Source organism: Ixodes scapularis, unplaced genomic scaffold, assembly GCF_016920785.2.
Source record: "Ixodes scapularis isolate PalLabHiFi unplaced genomic scaffold, ASM1692078v2 PGA_scaffold1__304_contigs__length_218370807, whole genome shotgun sequence".
NCBI classification, from domain to species: Eukaryota; Metazoa; Arthropoda; class Arachnida; order Ixodida; family Ixodidae; genus Ixodes; species Ixodes scapularis.
In genome coordinates this window covers 209,596,536-209,614,062 of record NW_024609846.1, presented here as the reverse complement: position 1 = coordinate 209,614,062, position 17,527 = coordinate 209,596,536, and the positions used below count along the sequence as shown (strand labels likewise).

Genomic DNA, 17,527 nt, shown 5'->3' with positions numbered 1-17,527 from the left:
CAGACCTTCACCAAAAGAAATCCTAAACAGTGAGAAGCCCGACGTTTCAATAGGCTGGGCTAAATAGTTCGACAGGCACTTGAAGAAGACAAAGTGTGTGATGCAAACGACACACGGTAGAGGAAAAAAAGTTGTTGCTCTTCACATGAAAATAGTCGCTCCTGATGAAAAAACCGTATCAGATTTGAAACTATGGGCACCTAACTGTTTCGGAATTTGTTGGTTATGATGCGTATTTCTGTAATAGAGATGCATGCAATGATGTTCCTAAGTACACATATATAGCACAAGTTCGAAACTTCGCGGAATACTCTCTCGGGAGGCTAATGCTATATTCGGTTTTACGTGCACTTGTTTTTGGGCCTCATTTTTCAACTCTGTGCTTGATCAGTCATGCGCGATCTAACATTTTATTAGGCTGCAGCATATTATCGCAAGACAGCTGTATATATACTGCACCGCTTTACAATTTGGACATCCCCTTTTGCTATACTTCGTTTTCACAAAAAAAATTTTTTTTTTTTTTTTTTTTTTAATTAGTCTGGTTGGGGCACGCGCGTCAAGAAATCACTTTTACCCGAAAACAATGTTCAGAGCAATGTTCACGGCGCTTGATCTCGTTTAAATTCTGCGCGGAAAGTCCATGACGTCACAAAATGGTCTACCCTCTTTCCGCCTCAACGAAATAGTCACACACATTGTCCACCTCAATGTGATCGCCAAGCCGAACCACCTTTCCTCCATGTGCTCGAAATGCCGGGGTACCAAACAAGTGGAAAGGAAGTGGCTACCGACTTAATCGCGTCTTGCGCAATCAAAATTGCTTTAAAAAAAACAAAAAAAAAAAAAAAGTTTCGTGTAAAATTTATGTTTCGACAAGCCTGCCCCAACCATCCGGTTAAAAAAGAATATATTTCTCTTTTCAGTGGCTTTTTAAAGGGGCAGTGCAAAGGGGCGAAGAAAACCAAATGCTGCTTCGAAAGGCGTGCCTATCAGTGTTCACACGGGCCTTCAGTGACGACATTGGTCTAGAGCGTCGGATAATGATGACATAGAATTCTAGAGGTAGGACTGGCTGAATAGGTACGCATGACCCCTCTGATCCTTTCAAGCAAGTCTCTCTCACTCAAATTTTTGCTTGGAACACGCGCAAATTTGTGGGGTGTTCGCATCTTCATAACTGGATGTTAATTTCTGACACTTGGGAAGATCGCGTATGGTTGTTGCACGCTCTTGTCGTTTCGGTTCTCTACTGGTTCAGACCAAGGACGTCACCAACAAAAGAAAATTTGCTCAAAATTCTGAATCTCTTTAACCTATTATGTTCAAAATACGCTAGGTTTATTGTTTATTTTATGTTTAATCTGTTGCTAGGGCCCCAGTCACTAATTCGAACAAAAACAATGCAAATTAAAAAAAATGGCCAGAAACGCTTTGCATGGCCTCTTCAAGTACAGATGCAGCCTATGCCACAAGCGCGAGCCTTTGGTCCCGAGCACTCGCACTGCAGGAACGCGCGTGCTTGGACGCTGAAAGCCCAGAGTTCGCTTTTTTAACTTCTGAAATACTTACACTTATACCGCTCAGTCACACTGGAAGCGGATCCGCGTTCGCAACCGCTTTGCGAACGCGGTTGCATAAAGATCCCGTACAATTGCACGCGCACTTGATGTCATCGAGTGCGCGTGCAATTGCACTGGATCTTTATACAATCTCGTTCGCAACCGCTTTGGAAACGCGGATCCGCTTCCAGTGTGGAGGAGCGGTTAAAATGGAACGGAGTACTGTGTTGAGAACATCACATTTCTACAGAAAACTGCACTGTTTAACATGGTTCGCATTTTGGTCAGAAAATCAAATTCTGAGGTGCAAAATGCACGCTGCAAAAGGTTCGCGCTCAGCGCAACCCATGTATTCAGAAATTTTTCTTGCATGGCGCGGCGTAGTGAGGGACGGCCCGAACGTCTGTCACCCCAAAAACGCGCTTTCTGGCAGGAGTGATTTCGCAAACGAAGTTGTTTTGCAGGATCACGCTGCCTGCTCTGCGCCGAAGATGCGGAGCAGAGGAACCTTCACAACACATTAGGTTTTTAACCCCCCCCCCCCCCCTTTTTTTTTTTTTTTTTCTTAATTTGACGGTGCTCCTCTACAGAACACTTTTTAGTTTGAGAGACTCCCTCCTTTGTTTGGGGGTGCCGATTCGACAATCATTTGTTTGCAGTAATTCTCCGTTTCTTTTATTTTGCACCCAAAAACTGTGAACTTTAAACAAAACTGCGAGATTTTGAGCGACTGCCGACGTTCGGCTGTCACTCAAAAACCACTATACTTCGTTTCAGCTTCGGTCCGAGCGCGGCCGATGTTATGAGCTGAAGGGCCAATCAAACAGCGAAAAAGGCACAACGTCATGGGGTGCTCTCTGCCGTTGATAGGGCCAGCTGGTATTCGCCGTCTCTCTGTGCGGGCTCCTCCGCCGGCTAGTCCTATCAAGCGCAAAAAACACGCCATGACGTTGCGCTTTTTGCGCTCTTTGATTGGCCCTTCAGCTCATAACATCGGCCGCGCTCGGACCGAAGGTGAAACATAGTGAAACGAAGTATAGAATCTTTTTTTTTTTTTTTTTCAGGTATCTCTGCCGTACACACTTGTAGTTCTATTTATCGTCAGATTAATAAGTCATATTTAGTCCTTTCAATCTTTTTATAGTCGGGGACAACTTTCGGAGACTGTTCACCAACAACGAAAACATGTCTTAGTGCCTCAATGATATGTACATGTAGAATGATTCATGCAACAATTTTTGCACTTTCAGTAAATGCCGCTAAGAGGTAATCTCCGACGTTGATAGCTTGCAGAAACACCCATTAGTTTCCTTCTCTGCTCAATGGCAGACGCAGAAAAAATAAAGGAAAGAACAGCTTTCACTTTCTCAACTCGCAGTTCGAACAAGCGGCGATGTGATCTGAAGCTAATTGCATAGACGCTTTGCAGCAGCTGTGCATGGGCACCGCCATAACTGACCTTCAGTTTTTTTCCCCCTATTGCGTTTACTTCACTTCATTATTACCATAGCAGGCTAGGTTATTGCCATCTTAGATTTTATTCTGTCTTTCTCCTCAGCATTGGCTTTTGTGGAGACTCATCCATACCAATTTGAGTGGCTAGGTATCTCGGTAAAACAAGAGAAGGTCAGCGATGGCGGCTGTATTCTGGCGTGTGTCATAGTCATGCGCTGGGGTTGGCAAAGAATAAAGCATGGGTTGAGCTTTAGGCATTATTAGAGTTCAGCTATTCTTATCTTTGATTGAACACGAGTCAACACGAATGTTTGGCGATGATGATTGTCAAAAACACGAGCACTCGGTTCGGGCTCATGACAACCGAGTACGTCACGGTGTCGCGTTACTCGCAGTGAGAAGTCGTGATTGCATGTGACGTCAGGCTGTCAACAACGCTAATACACCTGTATTTCTTTGCAACTCAAGAAGGTAGGGTGAGGGAAAAGTTTGCAGGGGAGGAAAAAGCATACGAAACGTTGGAGAAGAGAGGGGGAAATTAACGTTCTGAATGTAAGTCGACTTGACGCGGTGAGTCATGCGACCCCGCGACGGGACTGCATGACGTGACATTGTCTTGTCGTGTGACCCAGTGGTAGATGCAATACAGTGGACGTGTTTCAGCGAAGGCTTAAAAAATCACTAAAATTGGGTGGTTGGAAAAAAACACTCTTTCCGGGAACACACTGTCAGCAACGGAGTTTAAGTATTGCAAAAACATACTAATTAGCTATATAATTAACTAAAATGTACTAATCAACTTCTTAATTAGTGAAAATAACCATATGATTCAAATAAGGAACTTGTTAAGCATCTTCAAAAACCACTAAATCAACTAATTTTATAAAGGTATAAGGCAGGGCAGCATTTTATGGGATTCCGAAAAAATGCTATATTTGGACGTGTTTCTAGACTCTAGCTTCTTATCGGAGCGCATCTTTGCTCCAGCGGTCCTGCTCTCCGGTGGACGAGGTGCAAAGCCACCGCCTCACCTACCTCGTAGGATGGAGGAAAGTATGGCGTATGTGTGTTGCGACCAAGGTTAAGGTAATTCATTTTGCCATTATCCCGTCTTTTTTACAGTTTTGTCACAGCAGTACTATTTCCAACAAGCTATTCACAATGAAAAGTTTCTTTCTGAAGCCAAATTATTGTTTCACTTCCTCCAAGCATAAATCATATGTCTCTGTGCTGTACTGACTCAGTAGAAGCACTTCTTTGGTTAAAGCAGAAACTAACCAAGCCTTTCCGGAGTGAGCCAAGCCAAGCCAATTCACATGGATGTTTCTGTCAATACTAATTTGAACAATGGTGGACGACTTGTACAATTGAAATATAGCATTCCTTTACATAATAGAAGAACCAAGATTTTTTAGAGCGCAGCTCTTAGGCGCCCGTTTCCGGCTTCAGCGGCGTTGGCGTCGCCGTAACCAAGGTCACCCCAAGTTTATGTGACCCTCCAAGGTCACGTGACGTCACCCAACGTCACGTGACCCCCCAAGGTGACCCCCCGAGGTCACGTAATCCCCCTCCCCTCCACCCCCCCCCCCCCCCCCCCCCCCCGAAGTCACGTGACGCCCTCCCCCCGAGCTCAGGTGACCCCCCTGGAGCATATTAAAGAATGATGGGAGGAGGAAGAGAAGGAGGAGGAGGAGGAGGGGTCTACCCTCCCCTCAGTACCCTTCCCTCCTCCTCCTCAAGAGCTGCGCTCCAATTCGGCGTTACAGGGAGTTGTAAACGGCTTTCATTTTTTTCATCTTCAGATGCATGAAAAAGAGTGGTGTAAATAATTTGAGCCCCAGAAGTGATAGTATTTCCTAAGTTTATACATAATTTTGCACATGCAAATTTAAAATATATCACATTCACATGGACAGTTCCTTCTTCATCCAAGTCACCTTCTGCACAAGCTCCTTGATGAGTTCTCCCCTGCAATATAAAAAGAATCACATTAGCATCTTCGAGGTACGGTAATCCCTCGTTATAACAAAATTGTTTTTTTCAAATTATCCCTTATATCGAAGTAGAATGTTGTCCCGACCAAAAGGCACGCATTTTTAACCAGATTATTCTAAGTGTATTGGTGGCCGACCATGCTTAAAGCATGCAAGCCTACATGGAGACTGTTAGGAGGTAACAGCGCAAAATTACGTAGGACAAGGTCGAAGAAACACACAGACAGGGCGCTGTCTGTGTGTTTCTTCGACCTCGTCCTACGTCCTTTTTGCGCTGTTCCCTCCAAACAGTATGTACCACCAACTAGCCCAACTACATGCCTTGCTACGCGCGCGCCTGCGCGGGCGCACCTGTAGCGTACTACAAGCACCCGTCCGTCGTATGGGAGATTGGGAGTGTTTACCAAAAGTCGCTTAGATCTGCGACGTTGAGAAAAGTGGCTGGCCCAAGTTCGAAATCGCCAAAGAATTCAACATTTCGGCATTGGCTGTTTGATATTGTCCACCATCTTTCAGAATAAGCAAGGCATATTGGACGGGTTCGGTAAGTTTCTAAATTGCGGGAGAAAGCGCACCCGAACCCGAAAATGAAAGATCGTCACTTGTTTCGCGCACATTGGATTTTCTCTCGCGAGCATGCTTGCCGAGCCGGTGCACAATTTCCATAGCTGCAACGATCTCTACAGGAGTGTGTGAAAAAAATGTTGGCAAAGCCACCGAGGATAACTTTGATTCGTTCGCACTTGTCGATGCGGATGTTCCTGTTGTGGCTCCTGCCACGGATGCTGCGATCATACACCCTGGGTGCGGCCAGGGTAAACACCAAGCGACGTCGGAGATGCACCTCCAGAAACAACAACGACTGCAGAGACGCAAAACATCCTACGGCTACTTCGAAACAAAGTGGAGTGCAGTGGTAATGACAGTGTCCGGGCATCATTTCACCCGGTGCATCAGTTTCAGAACTGATGCCCGGATAAAATTATCGGCAAACTCCACTTAATTATATTCTTTACTCGGTAAAGCTGCCGCGAGATGTTCATAACCAAGGTTTGTTTGATTAAATATACGGTCAGAGAGTTCCGCAGTGCTCCCGTTTACCTTCAAGGCTGCTGGCACTGTTTTTTTAGCTCTACTGCTTTTATCAAATTACCGCTTATATCAAATTTGTTTGCCATCCCGTTCACTTCGTTATAACGAGGGATTACTGATATAAAATTTACTGCAGCTGAAACTGCCTTTAATTATAGTTAGCCCCTTAGCTGCCAGTTAGTTTTACCGACAATGCTTCAAAACTGCATGATGTTCAAAAGCCCCTATGGTTTCAAGGCACTTTTCTCCAACCGGAAGGAGTGCTAACACCCCATATATTATATTGTTTGGTGCCCTTGCAGTATAAACACATTAATTTGTGTACATACATTTTTATTAAAATATATATATATATATATATAAGGTGTTATACTAATTATTTATACTAACAAAATACTAAAAAATTTGATTTCAAATAACAGACAGTATATCCATGATTTGTTCAGAGTTTTGAGCCTGCTTCACTGCTTCGGTTGCACAGCATCAGTTGCATACATTCTTCACTGGAACGCTCGGTTGAGTTGAGGTCATCTTCACTCTCATTTGACACTAGCCATTCATTGTCACTTGATTCAGGGTCAAGTGCAGAAATCATATTACTTTATGAGCCCTACATGTGACTGAAGCATAGCATTGCATTCAACTGTTAAAATTGCACTACATATGTTGGATTAAAGCCCAAACAAACTACAAATATTTAAGGGTATGCTCAGAGTGCCGAAAATTGAGTAAATTACTAAATTTTCCCCAAAACAAGCTTTGCGGGATTGCTCTTTAACTGTCAGAAAGTGTCATGACGGGCAGTGTTGCGGAGTCGGCACTCCAGAGGTAAAATGATTCCGGAATAATTCAGTAATTCCACAAGCCCAAAATGAAATGGGAATGGAATGGGGGCAGCACTTGGGGGAATGGAATGGGAATGGAATTAGATGCCTTTTGCCTGCAATGAAGTGGGAATGAAATGAGCTCGGTTCTTATGCGAGCTGTGTCGATTTTCATTGAGGGTCTACAGGCCGATGGTGCAATTCGCTAGCGCATGGTAAGTGGCTCTCGAAACAACATCATTGCACTGGACGTGACTGACGGCTTGTCTCACTGGCTTATGCTCCTTCGAGGAAGAAAATGTCGTGCCCTCCGTGAAGCAACCAAAACTGAATAGTTGTAGACAGACAAGGTGTTGTCCCTGGTGCCACGAGACGTGACAAAGCGGCTGTTATAATCATACGTGATTAGCAGGTAGCTTTTAACCAATGTCAAACCGGGCCTAAACCGAAAACCGGAGAAAAATTGTTATTTTTCACTGAACCGGAACAAAACTGTAACCCTGTAACCTGAATCAAACATTTGATATTGAACCCGAACCGGAACGTAACTGTAGTCTCATGTGGCGGTTACCATTACACTGTTGCTCGCAAGCTGGTACCACTGGTAAAATACATCCGAAGATTGGTGTGGATCAGCCACCCCCTGCACATTACATGCACCTCCAGGGCCAATGCTGCTTCTTGACTTAAAGGGACACTGACAGGGTATTTATGCTCGCCGAGGTTTTTAGTTGTACGTGACATATGAGAGCCCAACCACCCAGAACAGAATTCGCGGCTCGAAATTCGGTTTCTTTCCGCCCGAAAACCGCCGATCGAGAACTGGCCGGTTTGAGTCGCACTCACTCTCTTTTTCGTAGTCACGGGCCGTTTTCTAAGGTTTTGACGCGACCACCAAATTTAATCAAAGTCGTGGGTCACTGAAGGTACACACTCACTATTAAAAATAGAAAAAATATGAAACCCATTTTTTGTGGCTTCCAAAAAACTGCAAATATGTTAATTGAAAAAAAAGAAAAAAAGGTAGCACAGACAACCGGAAGCATTCTGCGCGTTCACTGCATAATTCTCAACATGGCGTCGTTTCGTGTATCGTGGGCATCTATCCTCCTTGATCGTGGCAGCAGATGGCAGCGGACGACAGGCGTTGGATCTCTACTTCAAAACTGTTGTTCACGGTACCGGCGAATTCTGTTTTCCTTCAAAAGAAAAATTTTGGACCTATCAAAAGAACTGATATTCATCCCGTACGACACGCCCGACCAGCAAGCCGATTGCACGAAAATGTCGTTGAGTCGTCGTCCCTTCTTGTGGCTGAAGACATTGCTCGCTCAAACGTCAAGCACGAAGTGCGTGCTTCGAGTTGAATGCGCACGCATACAATTTCTGTACGAGGTGCGAATGTGGCCTATGCGTGGTGCTGCCCGACTTCAAGCCGGGAGTGCATGTATTGAAGGGAAATTAGCAGCAAACTTCCAACATACAGTCGACCTGCTTCATTACTACCCATTCAAGATTTCCCTCAATAGCTCAGTGGAAAGACGACTGCTTCACACGCAGAGGGCACGGGTTCAATGCCTGGTGTGGGTATCTTTTTTTTTTTTTTTTTTTTTTTTTTTGTTAAGCATTTTGCGATGTTTACATTTCTTTTTTTACAATTATCACTGCAAAAAAAAACAAAAAAAAACACAATTGTTGTGGACGATACGTCGCTGAACTAAATGGTATGGGATTCCATTTTTGACACCTGCGAACTCAATGTAGTCATTTTCCACAAAATGCAAGGAGCATATGAATCAGGTAGCGTCCGCTTTCCGAGCTTCGCGTAACTGTTCTACAGGAATTGCAGCCAGCCATTGATCCCGACCCGTTAATCTTTCGGAAACTTGTGCACTCTGCCGCACAATGCCACTTCCAGATGCACGACATGTGAGGCAGCTCTTCACGCAACATCTTGGGAGTATTCTTTTCGGAGCCGATCATGGGAATTCACCACAGGCACTCACTACTAATTGCTAACACTTGAATGTACAAAACAACTCATCTTGAACTACAGAACAGCGAGCGGAACAAACATAACTGCAAAGGAATCGCATGTCGAACGAACGCAATTTGTCTGCTACGTGCGAAGAAAAAAAAAAAAAAAACCACACGGTTGGGTGTAGCTACGTGACTTCCGCCACTCCACTCTATCCTCTCCACTTCTCCGTGGGGTGCGGGAGTTTCGGTTTCGAGCTGTTGCATTTTTTGGCTTTATTAAAAAAATATGTGACTCTGTAGCAAAATATTAATTGGGTAGTAGTCCGAGACCATAATAAATCATGTGACAAAAAAGGAAAAAAAAAATTTTTGGGGGGTGTCAGTGTCCCTTTAACTCCCTCTACAATGGAGTGTGCGAGTCTTCCCGTGAAATTGTTTCTCGTACTTATCGTGCTGCTTCCTGTCCCTCGTGATTTCAGAAAAAAGCTTCGTGGCACATACGCTCCATCTCACTCGTTATGCGCAGTGCTACCAAAGGTACAGGGGCAAGAGTGTAATGCAAGCAGTTGGAAAGGAGGGGAACTCCCCACTTACCAGGGGCGGATCCAGACCTCCATTTTAGGGGGCGCGGTTCCTCGGTGTAAAACGGCGGGGGGGGGGGGGGGGGGAAGGGAGTGTTTATATTTGTTGTGGAGTTATCGTTTCTACTAAACTCTGATAACATTATATAGATCTTGAGAGCTTTTGTATCGGTTTACCTGTCGGGGATGAACTCTTTGAATTAAAACCTTTCGGGTGACCACGCTAGAGGTAAGTATCTAGAAAATTGTGGTGGCACTATCCTTTCTGAACACCATAACGCAAGGAATTTTGTAGTTCATAGGAAACAGGATTACTCCATTCGCGTGGCAGCGCTCTAGAAATAAAAAAAGAAGTTTAACTACTGGGGATGAATGTTTGGTGCTATAGCGGCTGTGACAATTGCAGACAGTGTAACTTGATGGCTCAGATATTCCCGGCGGGGCTACAACTTTTGGGCTCCGTTTGCTTGAATATTTATATATTCTCGTTACACCCGCAAAGCATGTACGGAGACTCGAGAGCCAACCTCTGCCAACTATACGGAGGAAGCTCATGCAGCTAATGATAATGCGAAAAACGTTTTAATCTAAAACTCGGCTGTTCTTTGAGATTAAGCTTGGCATAGTAGTTAGAACTTTATGTTCAGTGCCAAATGCAGAACGTGGTTTTAAAATATACTTTTCATTGTCGCCGGTTGCTTCAATGGAGCGAGTACGTTGCAAACAAGCGACAAAAATGGCCCGGCGGCTTCGACGCTGCTCGCGGCGTCAAAACACTGTTGACGCAGCGAGCGAAACGAACGCTGCCAGGCAAGTTCGTCGGTTGTTCGCCGTATATTTGGAATGTCCAGAGCGCAGCACATGCGGCATTGCCAACCCATACTCGTGTTTTCACGTGTTCTGGATGCAACTCGAGAGAATGAAAGCGAATAATTGTTGAATATTTTTGAAAGCATGTTGCAGTTCGGCAACTATAACTTTTAAACTTAGACAAAACCTTAAACCAGGGAGACAAGGGGTAGCGGGCGCCTTTCCTAAAATATGTCCCGCCACCCTAAGTTGAAATGGCATTGTATACAAAAAAATGCTTACGGCGTCGGCTTGAGGACCCCGTGTAAGCAGCCTCCAGCCTTTAGAGTGCTCGTACCGTTTATCTTTCTTCTATTAGCTTCCCGCCACGAAAAGTCGAACCGCAGGCAGTATGAAGCCCATTAGAGGAAACATCTCCCCCTTCTGGCGCTCGTCGGCTTCTTTCTGTATTCCGCGCTGCAGCGCTGATCCTCAGTGAGGGATGGAGGCGAGGACGAAAGCGGGCTTATGTTTAAGCCAAGGTCGTGGGGAAGTCCGGAGCGTCTTCAGGAGAAGCTCAGACCCAGACTTCACTGTACCCAGAGCACTTGCTTCCTCTCTCAGTTCAGAAGAAAAGCAATTGGTCACCTGGTTGTACAAGCTGCATCCCTCCCCCCCCCCCCATCCCCCCCCCCCCCTTGGAACGTCTCCTCCTGGTACGTCCCCTCCGCACTTCCCTTGGCAATGAGCACACCGTGCCAATAAGATACCTTTAGTAAGCCCGTGGGCGACAGCATCTCAAAGCAAGCCAAAAAAGACATGCCAAAAGACAAGCCCAGAACCACGAAGAAACTATCAAACGAAAAGTGATGAAAAGACGGCCGCTAGAGAGGAAGGATAATCCGCTGTGTATAGGATCGTACCCTTGAGGAAGGCGGCTTGGCGTCTGTGTTTGGGAGCTTTCAGGGCACAAATTTTTCGCAGACAACCTCCAAAGAGAGAGAGGGAGACACAGAGAGAGAGAGAGAGAGAAAGGGGACTAGATATGTTGAAGGTATTTTCCCCCCGTGCTCGACGTGCTGGCCTTGTTTGGAAGTGGGCCTGCAGTCGAGGACCCTGATATTTGGAGCGCCTTCCCACTGCCTCTCCATTTCGAAACTCCTGGCGCCGTCCCTGTCGGGAAGACGTACCGTGACCTTGACGGAGATAAACCCCTCTTTGGAAGCGCCCAGCAGGCGCGTCCACCCACCGCTGTTTTAATCTTTTGTCCCTCGCGTCGATTGCTTACGTTTTTTCTTCGAGCTGACGAAGAACCCCGGGGTGGGGGGTTGCCTGGCGAGGCGTTTGGGGGGGGCGATCGCCCCCACCGCCCCGGGGCCCCCCTTGGATCCGCCACTACCTCTTACCCTCTTTTGAGTACCCCAGACGTAGCTTTCGTGCCCATCGGAGGTTAGCCTGTGACTCAAAGTTCGTACAAAAGGTGCCTTTCCTTTTCTTTCCCACCCGTGGCTTCCCCAGTGTTATGTGCAACTGGTGAAATAGAGTAGAGGGCAATCGGTGATCGAGTGTGCTAACACACACCAGCTCAGAACATGTGGAGTGAAAGCTCACGCTGCATCCCCACCCCCGCCCGCTTGGATCTGGATAAGCATCGTACTGGTGTATGGTCGTGCACCACTACTTCAACAGGGTGCTCACGCTGCCCGGTTACAAGCACGACCACAAGCTGGGAAAATTCAAGGCCCGCTTTCACTAAGACCGCCGTTCGGCCAACATCAGCGCCAACCCCTGGAGTCCCACCACGGTGGTGCCAAACTCCTCGCGTTGCTGGAAATTCAACCGGCTCATCTGCAAGCTGGGCACGCTGGGAGCCCTCGCCAGGTGCCCGAGACCGGCCTGCTAGAATTCAGCATGGTGGCCCCACAAAAACCACCATCGCGAAGAGCCGCTGCTAGGGCTCTTCACCATCCCATCATCATCATTATCCCACATGCATCCAGTCAGTAAGACCTCATCACTACGGAACATCAACCTGCACCCTCACCCACAAGCTCCATTTCAATATTGTCATGCATCTTCTATATTACATCAACCCATAATCACACCTACTAGACGTGGCACCACAGGTCTCTATAGTACGGGCTGTTGCCTTTCCGCGGCGCCGTGGCCCTCCTGAGTCATTAAAGATTAGTAATATTATTGTTATTATCATCATTATTATTATTACTGCATGATGCACATTAAAGACCCCTGGCTAGCAGTGGTACTGCACTGGCAAAACTTCTTATCAACGGTGGAAACCCCAGACACCTAGTGTGGCTGACTTCCCGCCCCATCTAAACAAACGCACAAAATACAAATCAAATTAGGTGGTACCCACTCCTGCGTCAGAGCATCCCGGATATGCTCGACCTGGGTGTTGCTCAGCGAGGGCGATCGAGACACAGCGGTGCGGCCGGCAGTGTCATCGTCTTGTCCGGCACTGCTCTGCTCCTGGTAACGGAGCTTGAGCTGCGCCTGCTCCAGGGAAGAGGACATATCCCGCAGCTGCTCCTGAATGCCCTTCAGCTCCGTCTGCATCGACTGCTCTGCGGCCGACAGGACGGGCACTTGGCGATGCAGCTGGTGCAGCACGTTCTCCACCCTGCGTCGAGCGAGGACGGCACTCAATGGCGGACCCTGCCCGACTGTGAAGCCACGGGACGAACGGGTCTTCTCGAAAGACATCTCCATTAAGTTTAAGACACAGAGCTGACTCAGAAAGATTGCTTTCTGAAAAAGGAAACACTTTTCTCTCAAACTTTCGTTCTGTGGAGAACCAAAACTCGGCACAGGGCAAATGTGACAATTAGAAAATTCCAAAAGGAAGACACCAAGACGATAGTCAGCGAGGATCACATTAATCGCGTAAGTCACAGTCAAATATCCAGTTACAAATAAATTCGCTTTAGTGCAATATTCTTGAGACATATGGCACGCAATCAGATATAGTGCAGCCCTAACTTTCAGTTCTCCTACAAGGCTATCAGTTTTTGTCATACGCCAACAAATTGTACCCAGTTACAGTAGAACCTCATTGGTACGTTCCTGGTTTCGATATTTTCCTGGCTTTTGCATTCAGAAGCACCGGTCCCGCCAAACTCCCATAGGTACACACATATTAACTTCCCGCTTAGTGCGTTTTTCTTTCCCGGTTCTTACGTCCAAAAAAGCCGCCGACAGTGACGACGACGCCAACCGATTTACATGACCAACCGATCCGCAGATGGATTAATCGGGCGGTCCGTGGATTGTGCGCCTCCCAAGAGCATTCACACAGAGAAGGAGATAAGCAGAAGACGGCGAGGACAAACCGAACCACTTCGGTTTAGCGCACAGTGGCACCGTTGTCCAAGAGCAAAAGCGATGTTTGCCCTTATGGCTGCGGCGCTTAAGCATTATGACAAAAAAGGATTGGTGCATGCTGTCGTTACATACCGAGTGAGACAGAACACCGTAACAGGCTTAATGCAAAGCGCCACTAGCTTTAGTAACCCAGGGCATAACACAATTACTGTGTGTTTATATTGCTACGAAGGGGAGGATATGACGCTGGGGCAGTGGCATGCGGGACCCTCTCGCTCCAGGCCCTACGTGCTGGCCCCGCCTTAATTAAGCCTTTGTGCATTCTATCATGTACAGTATAGACCACTTACAACGTAACCGCTTATAGTGCAGGACCGGTTATAACGCGGCTTTTTTAAACCACCGGTTCGCCTCCCATAGAACTCCATGTAATTACATACCGCTAAAAATGCAGGCGCGCGAAGGGAAATACCGGTTATAGTGCGGTTTTCGGAACAGCCCGGCGACCGCGCCGACTGACCGACGCAGAAAGCACGCTTCCCTGTGCGACACTATAGATAACGGCGCGAGCCGCAAGCGGCACTCGCGGGGAGAAACGAAGAAAGAGGCTTCAGTTGCCATAGCGACGGAGGGACGCACGCACGTGTCGTTCACATGCGTGTGCCCCTCCGCTCTATGCGTTGGAAACAACCGCAACTACAGACCAATCGCAGGTCGAGGAGAAGTGTTTGCGCGCGTTGCATGCCGGTCGCGGGCCGGCCGGCTGCTTCTATCTGCAAACATGGCGTCATGGCGTCGGTTTTGATTGTCGACGTAGGCGGCGTGGTGGAAATTAATCGTTCCGCGTAAAAGCGCTATCCTTGACTGTGAATTTTCGTTGTGTGTCGCTATGATAACCCAGCATGTACTAGAACGGAAGACCCACCTACTCGTGCGGCGATGTTGTGGCGGCACTCTCAAGACGGCAGAAACGCCCGTGTCGTCGTGTTTGTTTACTTCGACTACAGTGGTGCTTTCTAAGCATTTTTGTTTTCAAACATCGCCCGGATTTCTTATTTAGAGCATTTCATGCCTGTGCTCAAGTTGAAGGTATTACTGGCGCGCACCGTATAAAGGATGCGAATTTTCACGTGTTTTCATCGCCGGAGAAAAGTGATTAGGGTTAGCAATCCTGAACGCTCGCAACGTCCGTCCGCAACCCGCGACGCCGTTAAAAAGCTGCGCCAGGCAAAAGTCGCTCATTTCTTTCAAAATGTGTGACAGACTTGAGAGAAAAGTGTACTAGTCTGGAGAAATAAAGACTTTCCTCAAACTAAGCTTTATTTTTCATCTAACATAAAATAAATTCTTTTACAAAGGTAAGTTGTCTGATGGCATGCATTTTGGCCTGAAAAATTGATGTTTTGGTTATAGCGCGGTACCGCTTATAGTGCGGATTTTCGAAACTCCCCCGACATACGTTATATGCGGTCTACACTGCACTGTCCTGTCCTTTCTGCTGCCGACAGCATCATCCTAACAATATAGTGAACTATTTCGAGATGGTAGGAAAGGTCTGTGCTTCCTACTTGGCTTTGTTTATCCAACCTCAGATGTTTTAGGTATGCTCGGGATTTTCGTTTCGTCTCCAAATTCGCACGCCTTACAACAGGGGCCTTGCACTGAATCACTCGAAGAGCCATTCTGGAGGTGCAGTATTTGCTCCAAGCACACCATCTACTGTGTTAATTTTACACTGTGAAAGCAGTACTTTGTAGCACACAATAACCGGGACTAGTTGCTGGCACTCTGAAGTGACTTTGTGCCAAACGACCTACAAAATATCCCAGCAACTTGAGGGTTGGCTCGCTAGAAACGGTGTCTTAGCTGAGACTGTGAAGAAAAAAGTCTGCCAAGCCTAGGGCACACGAGTGCTTGAGACTAGACTTTACAATTACGTGCCACTCTGATTGTGCGCTAGCTTATGCAGCACTTTCTTTCGCACAGCCTTAGCCAAGACTCTGTTGCTAGCAAGGGCTTTTATTCATATCTTCAATCAGTCAGCAGCCATGGGCACTTGATACAGTGCATGCATATTTGTATCTTGAGCCCAAACCATGTAACACAAATTAGACCAAGAGGGAAAAGGAAAAACAAATGAAACATATTTCAAACCTTTTGACAATCTTCTGCTGAGTGACGTCCACAGCTTCATATTTCCGCCTAAGGGCTTCATATCGGTCCTCAAGACATGCTACCTCCTGGAGTTTGTTGCGCAGCTTGTCCAGCTGCAGCTCTTTTTGCTCTTGTGCAGACTTGATTCTGGAAATGGAAGTTCTGCTTCACGTTGAAAACTTCTCAAAGCTTTTGAAGCATACCAAACCTGTGTCTTGTTTCTTTTTTATTAACTTATAAACACACAAAAAAAATAAGGGGTGCTTCATGTGGAGCAGCTTGTTGCGAGATATCATAGAGTTTGGAACAAAATACTATACATAATTTTGGAATATTTGTAAAATATGAATACTTCAAACAGAAAAAAGTGTGCTGTGAATTGAATCGAATAGCAAATGCAAATTGTTCAAACTTTTGAATATTCATACACCTCTACTTCCAAGCGCCGTTGTTGATGCATTTTTCAGTGGACCGCATGAAGAAAACATAATCTAGAAAAATGCAACAACCAATGCATAGGTGAATAGATAAAATGGGAAGAAATCCTCACACAAATATTTATGCCATGCACATACCTACAGGGAGTAAACACTATGGTACAGGTAGTGTGAAAACGTTGGCACAGTTTGACATTTGTCCCAGTAGAATATTAACAAGCACCAAGTTTTGCAGCTTAGGTTTCTGCCCCCATCGAGCAATTTCTGCCGCCACACTGGTGTTCTTGTGGTAGACTTCAAAGTCTAAAAGAAAAACAAGAGAAACAAACAATCGCACGTTCATGCTACGTCGTGCAGTGTACATGCAGACTTGGAACACCGATACTCGCGTGAAAAAGATAAAATCGTTGCCCGGCGCTTGGATAAATCTTCCTTGCATTACTAATCTCTTCGCAAGCAGCCGCAGTTACTCTTTGTGACGTTCGAGAATATAAACTAGTGTTGCCAGACCTCTCCCTCTCTAAACAATCAATGTCTACTTTGCTTAGCCTTGTGCAGCTGCTTGACAGGTGTGCCATCTTTATTACTGCTCTTGCTCATGTTTCTGAATTTCAAAGACATATGCATGTCTTCTTCCATTTGGGTTTCTATCTGCAGTATGGCAGACATGTTCTTGAAAGAGATCCGATTTGCCAGACGGGACTCCAAAATTCAAAAGAAACCAATGAAACCGTACAGACAGATTCTATGCACCTTGTGTGGGTGAGACAGATGTAGCACATGGGTGAGAGAGCCAAAATGAAGGCTGTAAGCACGCGTTCCAATGAGCGTGCAACCATCAAACGACTGAAACCACCCTCCAGCAGATATTGCAACTATACCTGATTATTTTCTTTTTCGCCAATCTTTGTCTACATTTCTGTTTGGTGAGCCAACATGAGTCATTTTATTTTGTTTATTTTGTCCGTAACAGATATTGCTTACTGCTTTTGCCAATGGAAGTGTGTTTTTGATATTTGAATTTCTTGCCAAATGTTTTTTTTTTTTTTTGTCAGTTTGTTTTATTTTTGTTTGCTTTGCCCCTCCCCTCTACAATGCTTCGGCGCTTGAGGGTATGAACAATAAATAAATAAATAAATAAACCTCTTGTAGAGGTGAAGATTTTTCCTCACTAGTTTTCTCCAGGACCCATTTGCTCAATGCTGGTTAACTTCAACCGTGGCAGAAATTAACCGCAGTCCCTATGAGAAAGATTTTTCGGTCACGTGACCGGCAGAGTAGGCAAGGTGGGGAAACAAGACGGTGTACCTCCCA

The 17,527-nt window shown here is 46.1% G+C and overlaps 1 protein-coding gene across 1 annotated transcript in view; it reads right to left on the bottom strand.

The window, feature by feature from the left end:
• Positions 1 to 4,861: 4,861 nt before the first annotated feature.
• The window catches only part of LOC8039473 (nuclear pore complex protein Nup88), a 49,373-nt gene continuing 36,707 nt past the window's right edge, over positions 4,862 to 17,527 (bottom strand). The window contains exons 10-12 of the mRNA XM_042291059.1: positions 15,777 to 15,923; positions 12,658 to 12,921; positions 4,862 to 4,985 (exon numbers count right to left, since the gene is read on the bottom strand). Of these exons, the coding sequence (XP_042146993.1) occupies positions 4,922 to 4,985; positions 12,658 to 12,921; positions 15,777 to 15,923 (475 nt within the window). The 3' untranslated portion in view covers positions 4,862 to 4,921. The remainder of the gene's footprint in view (positions 4,986 to 12,657; positions 12,922 to 15,776; positions 15,924 to 17,527) is intronic.